This window comes from Phaseolus vulgaris, chromosome 10 (genome assembly GCF_000499845.2).
Source record: "Phaseolus vulgaris cultivar G19833 chromosome 10, P. vulgaris v2.0, whole genome shotgun sequence".
Classification (NCBI taxonomy): domain Eukaryota; kingdom Viridiplantae; phylum Streptophyta; class Magnoliopsida; order Fabales; family Fabaceae; genus Phaseolus; species Phaseolus vulgaris.
Genome location: NC_023750.2, coordinates 12,088,258 through 12,098,570, shown reverse-complemented (window position 1 = coordinate 12,098,570; position 10,313 = coordinate 12,088,258). Strand labels below are relative to the sequence as shown.

General features: G+C 31.9%; 1 protein-coding gene across 1 annotated transcript; it reads right to left on the bottom strand.

Moving 5' to 3' along the window:
- Positions 1 to 287: 287 nt before the first annotated feature.
- Positions 288 to 3,598, bottom strand: LOC137818776 (uncharacterized). Its single transcript, XM_068622384.1, has 2 exons — positions 3,381 to 3,598; positions 288 to 653 (listed from the first exon to the last, which is right to left on the bottom strand). Exons 1-2 carry the CDS (start codon positions 3,489 to 3,491, stop codon positions 426 to 428), a joined length of 339 nt encoding a protein of 112 aa, XP_068478485.1. The 5' UTR covers positions 3,492 to 3,598; the 3' UTR covers positions 288 to 425.
- Positions 3,599 to 10,313: the final 6,715 nt, after the last annotated feature.

Sequence of the window (10,313 nt, the reverse complement as noted above, 5' to 3'; positions counted from 1 at the left end):
GTTTTGACTCTCTCGCCGGTGGTTTTTTACCTCTATTTAAAGGGGTTTTCCACCTAAAAATTCTGGTATCATTCTCACTTTACTTGTTACTTTAATTTCTCATAATCTTTGGTTGAAATTATCACGCTTCCGTACACGATATCCCTACACGGACTATTATTTTTCTTTCTTTCATTCCTATCAAAAACTTAAAATGTTATTTTGCTTTTCTTTTCCTTTATTTTCTACTAGTTACCATCAAAGAAAGCTATCATGAGACAAAATTGAAAATGGAAGACAAGTGGAAGTAACCATATTAAGTGGGATTCTTTCTATTGAGTGCTAAATCATGATCACACATGAAAATATATTAGTAGCAAACATCAAAACTCATGGAGAAATGAAGGAGAGCAATATTGTGGTATGTGGGAATAAGATGAAGCATATTACATTTTAGATTTAGTGCGAAATACTGTTGTGTCAAAGACTTTGAGAAAAAAACGTGTTCTTGGTATAGATAGGTTGGTCTGCAATATTGTGCCAATGCTGTAAATCAGATTTTTCTTCACTTCTGAATTTATACCTCCCATTGAAACTATCTCAGCATATGCAGCTGGTTCTTTATTGCCCTCAAAAGATATTGGCACTGACCCCTTCAATATCACCATCACAAACTGCACATATATAGCTTTCAATCATTGTACATTCTACCACAATGTTATCATAAGTGACATTAATTTACTTTTTTTTATAATATGTTAAATATAATTTTCAACCCTCTATTATTAGAATATGTTTTTATCAATGTTATTTTAAATAAAAATAATCTTTAACGTAAATTTTATTATAATGTTATATAATATCACGTGAATTATGAGTGATTATAAAATATTTTAGGATCTTAGTATAAAATATTAAACACACAAAATCTGTTTGCAAACTAATACTATCTATTTTAATAATTTTTTATTTACAAATATTTAGGAAATCTGAAGTTTAGACTAGAAAAAAAAAACTAATTTCACCTAAAACTAAAGTTAAAGGAAAAAAAAAACATACATATATATTTAGAGCGTTCTAATTATTTATATCCAATATTTTTGAAGTGGAGTTTTATATTTTTTACTATGAAAGAGAATGATGAGATCTCATCAAACTTATAATAGTAGGGTTACTGTGGGGTCTCACCAGATAATTAAAAGTGGGTGAGATGTGTTCAGTAACCATTTATAATAAAAGATGAAGTTAAACTGTTGTGAGTGCAATCACTGCACTGCACAGCACACCACAACAACTACCATTCTCCCACAAGCCATCTCCTTTTCTCTTGCACACTTGATTAAAACTAGAACTATTGAAACATATCCACGTTATTTAACTATTTATTACAGTACTATCTTTTATTTCAATTATCACATTTTTATTTTATTTTATAAAGTATTTAGATCTAATTCTTATACTTGCTCAAATTTGCAGTTTGTCATCACACGTTTATAACTTAGTGAGTCTGAAATTATATTATTTTGTTAATGGAAAGCTAAAATAAAAATCATGATATTCTTTCTTCTGGAACCTTTTCAGTTTAGTTACTATTTTTTTTGTTTTTTAAGAAAAAACTCTCAAAATCGATAACATGTGATGTTTATTACGTTGAGAATCCCAACATCAACATGAACGAAAAATAAAATTAATTTATAATATATAAATGAGAATAATTCTAAATTTTAAGATAAGTTAAATTTATATTCACTTTTTATATATATATATATATAATTAAAATTTATTTTAATAAATTTTATTAAATTTATTGTATCATTCGTCATTGAATCATTCAGATATATTTATTTTTATGATTAAGATATACATATCTGAAGAACAATTTATTCAACCAATAAATGAGAATGAATTAAATTTAAAATAGGAAAAGTTAACGTTATAATAGATAGTTACATTTTTTAGCATGAATGTCAGGAAATTACTTTTGTAGGATAAAATAATAAAGGAGTGCAAGTATAAAAATATTTATAATATCAATCAATAATAAATTATTTCCTCTATCCTTATGTATAAGAAACTTTCAACTAATTCACACCCTTTTATTAAAAGAATTAGTTAAATTAACTGAAACTAATAAATTAATCAATAATTTGCATTAGTGTTACAAAATAATCCATACCATATTCAAAATTAAAGTAATCGAATGTAAGTAAATTCTTATAATCAAGGAATATTTATTTTGAATATTCATTAATTTGTTTAGTAAAAAGATGTCAATTAATTAAGAATATTAAAAAAAATCATCATTAAATTATAAAAAAGAGTCATAAAAAGGAAATTAAAAAGAAAATGTCATAACCACACAGTGTTATTGATATGATCTTTAAACTGTGTAAACTTAGTTTCTATTCTCTATCATTTAATATCCTATCTTCAATGGCTTTCATTATCTTAAGGATGACAATGTTTGCATATGGAGTGCTGAATATCCTATTCCATTATTTTATATCCTAGTGATCCAATTGTTCAACAATATCAAAAAACACTAAAACATTGCACTCTGCCCTACACTTAGAGAACCACCCAACTTGCCTGTCTTTTTCAACCAACTTCTTTAATTGCCCATTTGGATTAGTTTATTTCATTTTCTAAAACAGTTTGTGTTCATAATATTACCAAGTTTGACTCACCTTATTCCACTTGAATCAGACACAGTAATGACCAAAATTCTGTTTATCCAATTTTAAAGCAGTTACTATATTGAACACACATGTAATTAATTAGTGTTAGAGTTTTTCACCATATCTCTCAACTGCGAGACTGAGGAGTGTGGTGGAATCATAGGATCTGATTGCAAACTATAAAACTAACTCTTAAATTAGAAAAGTGAGATTCTAATGTAAATTTTACAAGGTCTTTAAGTTTTCCAACAACAATCTTCCAAACGTTTTACCTATTTTCATCTAACAACAAATAAGTCAGTGAGTTCAAATTGACCATTTTATGCCAAATCGATGATACTTGGTAATAGTAAGTTAGTATGAATCAATATTCACTATCTGAAGATTTCAAGACTCTGACCAAACTATGCAATAGAAAAGAAAAGGGGCAGTTTCTCATCTGCAGAGCAATGAAAAAACTTCTGGATATTCACAGTTAACAAAAATCTGTCAAACATGTAATTTAGATTATAACAGATTGAGTTGTTGAAAGTATAGAGCTAAAAAGTGAACAATAACAGAACTGCATCCAGATTTAGAAGATCTGAGAGTCACAAGCATGTCTAGAAACACAACAAAAATGAAAATTTGAGGCAACCCAAAAGAATTTTCACACAGACTAAGAATTGAGAACAGATTAATTGGAAAAAAAGAGTGACTAAAGAGAAAGGGAGTGTGGCATACCTTCTCTGGTTTGCCGATAATAGTGGAAACAGCAGTAGTGGCTTGAGAAAAGATTGGATCGATGTTGATTCCATCTAAGTTAATGTTGGTGGAGATGTAAAGGCAAGGCATATCTTATCCTATCTTTTGCCTCTGACTCTTCTTCTCCTTTCTTATTGGGAAACCAAATGATAGTTTCAACCAATTCAAGTTGGAGTTTGCTGCAACCCCATCTTGTATGTGCATGTATTTATATGTACAATTAATTGAGTGGAAAGCTGACTTTCACTGTTTCCACCAATTGCTCGGCCTGGACAGTGACATTAATCTCACCCTTTCTTTTTCATTTTCATAAAAACATAAACAACTCATTTTCTGACTTCCTTCATTTCTGGTCTAACTTTCTCAGTTCTGCCTAATAACCCAAGACTGATGTTAGATTAAATGAAGTTACATTCTCTGTAATTCAACACAATTGTTATGATTTTGAAGTTGTAGATTGTCTGTTCTTATTTATTCACAGCAAGGGAAATTACAAAATATTTCCCTTTTTTTTTTCTTTACATGTTCTGTTTTTTTAAAAAGAAAAAGTATTTATCTTACTAAAACTTAATTTCTTCTACAAAAGGGATATTTTAAACTTTAATGTTGTCCAAATTTATTTGGAGAATTAATTATTTTGTTCTAATATGTTTTGTTTTAATTTAACTCACTTAATATATGTTAAGAACTTAGCCCCTTATAAATAAATACTTTATGTTAATTATTTTATAAATTTGATCTCTTCATGCACATAGATCTTGAATTTCAATTTAATTAATTTTTAAAAATTTACTCCTTTCATAAATAGTCTCTTGTATTAAATTGGGGTTAAATTACTAGATAAGAAGAAATCTCGACTATTTATTTATTTGAGTCTCAACCATATATTCATTTTTTTAAATCATCTTCTCAAAAATTAAAATAAATAAAAAATTTAGAATTAAAAAAAATAAAATATTTTTGCTCTATTAATTAAGTTTTATGAATTTCCCTTTTATATCTTATAGTTCATATTTGTCACTGTGTTTTAAATATGCAAAAATTAGTATAGCAAAACTAAAATAAAATAATGAATGGTTAAATTTTAAGAGAAATAATTTACTGGATAAAATATAGGTTTTAAGGATAAATCGAATAGCAATTAGATCTTGAGGCGTTTATTTTGTAAAATAAATAAATCTTAAGATCAATCATTATAAAATTAAAGTTTATAATGACTATTTGTGAAAATAAAAATAAAAATAAGTGAGATAAAATAAAAATTTAAAGTATTATTTTCAAAAGAAATAAAAGTAAGGAGAATTATTATTTTTAATATTTTGACAACACATAAGTTTGATACAAATTGGACTTTTACATAAATGTAATAATAGATTTGACCTGGAAAGTCTAAAGGGAAGCATGATGAAGGTCTCATCCCCAAACATCTTCTAAGAACTTCCTTATTATAAGTGTCATCCACATATATTTTTATGTTAATTTGATGCAATTATCATAGCTTTAAACTATATTTATCTTTATTTTTGTTAATATAGGAGTGAAAATTTTTTTCAATAGAAGTTCTCTCTTTCATTTCCCTTTCCATTTAATTTTTGTTTTTAAGGAATTTTAAAGAAGACAATTTTAAAGATTACAAGAACCCTAATCAATGGAAAGATTAATGACAAAAAAATAAGAAAAGTTGATGTTTTTGCATAAGAAAGACATGGTTGCTTGCTTAAGTCTACCTTCATCTTAAGATCTAGAAGATTTGTTAAAACATTTTGAGATATACAAATTAAGGTATTCTAAACCAAATGATACCTTTGCATTTCAAGATATTAAGCATATACCGGTTTTACATATGTAACAACACTATAAATAAATAAAAAGTAATTAGATGATTATATCTTAATCCAAAGTTGTATTTGACATTTGATGAAAATATATATAGATAAAATTTTATGAAATATTTACTTATTTATTATATTTTTAATAGGTTATTACTTTCTAGAATGAAAACGTAATCACGTAATTAGTTTTTTTTTTTTTTTTTTTTTTATATCTTAGAAGTTATGTAAAGGCAATATACATTACAGATCATGAAATATATATGGGTGTTGTTTGGTATTGGAAATCCATTTCATAATAATAAATTCTCATTAATTTTATCTAATAATATAATATTATTAAACATTTAATACCACTATGGCATTCTTTTATTCATGAATAGGGTTACAGTATTTCTCTTTAATCATGAGTACTATTACAGTATACTCTCAGCACAAAATACGGCAAAAGTTTAGCTAAGTCAAAGTACGTAGAGATACGGTAATTAATCTTTGACTAGCTTTGTTAAGACTATATGAGAGTGATAAATATTATTTATATTTCTCTTAAAAATTAAAAATATTTATTATATATTTTAGACTCAGATTTTTTTATCATTGATCAAACTGTTGAATTTTGTTTTCGTTCCCAATGATTTTTCTTTAATCTTTTTTCTTTCATAATAAATTTTCATTTTGATTTTATCCTAATTTTTTAATTAATTTTGAATAGTGAAATAAAGTGTTTTAAATAACATTTTAGGGATAAAAAAATATAAAAGATGAATTTTTTTAAGATATATTACATACCGAAAGAAAAATATATTTTTCAGATTAACAAACATATTTAAATCTGTATTTTAATAATGTATTTCATATAATTTTGGTGTTTTAGAAAATGTTTTGGCCGAATTATACGATGCTCCCACATTTTTCAAATTACTGTTTTTCTTAAAGCATTTAAGTATATTTTTTCATTTTATTGGCTACTTTAATCTATTTTATAACTTTTCTTGGAATCGCTGTCTTTTTTTTTTGTCTCAGATGCAGCAAACTGTCAGTTAATAAATAAAGTTAATTTTGATTTTGTTAGTTTATGGGTGCACAGAGGAAAAAAAATTAAAAGTTATTTATTTTCTGAATTTGAATTAATATGCACTATTTGAATGTTTTTGAAATAAAAAAATAACATAGGTTCATATATATCTTTATTTTAATAAACATTTTATCAAACTAATAAAAGGCCAATGATTTTCTACACTATCATCTAATAATAATTTCTTGAGTTTATTTTTTCAAAAATAAAATAATATTTTTAAATCGCTTAAAAAGTATAATTTTTTTTACCTTCTTAATTATATATTTATTAACGATCTTAACAAAATTTGTATAAAATGTTTTATTTAATTATATTTTTGCTTTCGAGAACGCTAATTTGATTTCTTAAAATTTGCTATTAGATACTAAAATTATTTTTAAGAAAAATTAAATTATTTTTTTAAGTTAAAAGACTAAAATTGAATTAATGGAACTAAAAATATAATTAATACTGATGCTAAGTAAGTCTTATTTTCCTGAAAAAAACCTATTCCCTTTTAATTGTAATATAATGTAGAAGAAGTTGGTAATTTTTATAGAATTTTTTAGAATTTTTATAACACATAAAATTTTATTTATTAAATGTCCTCTCTTACATGTAACCTCTACTATCATTGAGAAATGCGCAAACCTGATATTTTTTCCAATGTAATACAATTTTAAAAGAAAATTTCTAATATGGACAATTTTTTTTTTTTAAAAAAAAAGTAAATCACAAAATCAATATATGATTTATTCAAACGAAAATTGTCAAATCTATTTACGATTTGAAAAAAAGCAGTACATTTCATATACGATTTCTGTATAAAATCATATAAAAATTATATGTTTTCAGTGTAAAATATTATGATCCATCAAATTAAAAGAAAAATTAAAAAAATTGAAATATATGAAATATACAACTTTCAATTATTTTCTAAAATTGTATATAAAATATGTGTTTTTAATTTTAAAAAATAATATATAAAATAAAATAGAAATTTAATAAAAAAAAGGAAATTAGAGAAATATGTTTGAGTTACCTCTTTAATTTTTTTTATATATAATTGTATCGACCCGTCCCCGGGTGTTGACCAAAGTCAAAGTCAAAGTCAAAGTCAAACATATGGTGAGACCCACCAAGGGGCCCCAAGGAAGAAAGTCAATAGATTGACCACTTTGGGCGTCGCTAGGTGAGGGCGTCGCCAGGTTGAGGCGTCGATAATGTCACCCCCCGATACCTAAGGGTAGGGAAAACCGTGGAGGGGCGGCATAGTAAGAGGCCACGGTACGGGCGAGGAGGCCTCGGGCCCCGGTACCTCAGAATAGTAATAAAGAGAAGAGAGGTGGCTTCAAGGCCATAGTCCCAGTACCAATGGGGAGTAACTTGACTCGTGAAGTACCCACGCCACTTCTAGAGAATCCCTGGGAGAGATACGACCCAGGAGAGGGCCACGCCCAGGGGTGAACCATGTGCATGGTACGAGAGGAAGGCAGATACACTCCCAGGGCGAGTGACTAGAAGTTGGGGCGCATGAGTTGGCACACAGGTAGTCACCCCTCGCGCCATATGTACTTCGAGGAAGGAAGACTTACATGTTGGAATTTCCCTAAGTTGGGTTACAGTGTCGTAAGGCCTTCCACGTGGAGTTGCGGTTAAGTTAGAAAGGCCACGTGGCAGTAAGCACTGAAACCCAAGGTATATAAGCTTCTCTGAAAGCTTAGTAAGGTACATTTTACAGATTTCACACAGACTCTAATCATTTGCTCGCTTATGAGTGATTGGAGAGAGAGAAGTTAGTTACAATTCTGTTACACACCTTCAGAGCATTCAGTTACGGTGCTCTGATACGGAGGTGTTTGGTGTTTTCTGTTTGCTAACTTGATCGTCGGAGTGCAAACGGCTGCGAGGGCGCCCTTTGCTCACTTTTTTTCAGGTACTCACGGCGGTGTAGGGTGAAGATCTGAATCGGAGGCGAAGGAGTTCTCGGTATTCGAGTCAAAGCAACGCACGAAGATCTTCTCGGTCAACCAGCAGGAACATTTGGCGCCCACCGTGGGGCAGATTTAAAACATCAGTCCCACCGCAATTCTTCAGGGGTTCAGTCGTAGTTTTCATGATAGTTTCCAAGAATATTCCAAGATCCACCGTTCATCGTTAAGTTTACACAGTTTCACCGATCGCTTTCGGTCTAGTTCAAGTTTTAATCGTTCGTTGGTGAAGTTCAGATCAATTCACCGTTCATCGTGGAAGTTTGCTCAGTTTCCACCGTTTGTTCGTAGTTTCTTTGGAGTTTGCTGAAGAACCACCGCTGTTCGTGGTTTGTTCGTGATTTGCTCTGTTTGCACCAATCATTTTCCGGTCCAGTTCAGTTTCCACCGTTTTCTTCGGTCTTGATCAGTTTCAACCATCTGTTCTCCGTTTTCTTGAAGTTTCCACCGTTCGTTCGCGTTTCCGTTTCTTTTTCCGGAAAAGTTGTCAAGAACCACCGTAACAGTTGAAGATTTCCAAGAATTGCAAGAAAATGAGGACAACCAGGAAAAGTTCGACACATGCTGAGAGTGGAGATATGACCATGCAGCAGGTCATGAATATGATGCAGGGATTGCAGGAAGCAATGGAAGCATCAAATGTTGAGCAAGAGCGCATGCAGGCGGATCTCGCGGCGTCTCAGGCAAGGGGGAAAGGCAGAGGACAGTCATCCAGGAAACACTCAAGACGCCGCAAAAGTTTGTGGCAGATAATAGGGTGGATGTCCTCCATATCAGCACGACGAGGGGAAAGCCGAGGAGTCATCGGTCTTTAATTCAAGACACGGCGAGGGCCCCCAGAATCAGCGTTTATGCGGCCTCGCCCGAAGAGGAGGGTGGAATGCAGGTGTGCGTCTTGGAAAAAGGGGATACATGGATGACGCCTTACAGGCGATACATCGTAGATGGGATTCTCTCAGCGGAGCCTGGAGAGGGCAAAAGGATAAAGAAAAATTCCGCAAGGTACACTCTCATCGATGGAGTCTATTCAGGCATGGGTTCACGCACCCAATTCTGACATGTGTGAGCGGCGACGAGTGCACGAGGATAATGTCGGAACTCCACGAAGGGATCTGTGGAAGCCACGCAGGGGGGAGATCACTAGCATCCAAGGTGATCTGTGCGGGGTTTTACTGGTCGTCAGTGAGGGAGGATTGTCTGAGGTATGCCCAGCGATGCAAGCAGTGCCAGATGCACGCTGATTGGCACAAGGTGCCTCCAGAAGAGTTGAGGTCGATTTATAGCCCGTGGCCTTTCCACACTTGGGGAATCGACATTCTGGGGCCTTTCCCTTTGGCGATGAGGCAGATGAAGTACTTAATAGTCGCCATCGAGTACTTCACGAAGTGGATAGAGGCAGAACCAGTGGCGCAAATCACTGCACATAAGGTACAACACTTCGTATGGAAGAATATCGTATGTCACTTCGGTGTGCCGAGGCGTATCATTTCAGATAATGGCACTCAGTTCGCTAGCCTGCAAATGAATAAGTTATGCTTAGAGGTAGGCATCAAGCAGGTGTTCGCGTCTGTCGAACACCCCCAGACAAACGGACAAGTGGAGCCCACGAACAAAATATTGTTGTGGGGGTTGAAGCGAAGACTTGAGAAAGCTAAGGGGGCGTGGGCAGAAGAAGTACCAAGGATCGTGTGGGCTTACCACACCACGCCTCAATCTTCCACCATGGAGACGCCGTTCAGCCTAGTGTACGGGTCGGAAGCCATGATCCCATTAAAATTCACGAGAGCTCCCCTCGTTTCCAAAGCTTTGTGGCAGAGGAGTCCAACGAGGAAAGAAGGGTGAATCTATACCTGTTAGATGAGGCCAGAGAAGAGGTGAGGATAAAGGCTGAAGCTGTGAAAAGAAGGGTAGAACATCAGTACAGTTCTAAGGTGAAGCCGCGACAGTTCCAAGTAGCTGACCTGGTTATGTGAAAGACTCATCCATATGAGTTGGAGAACAAGTTGTCTCCCAAGTGGACCGGACCCTTCAGAAT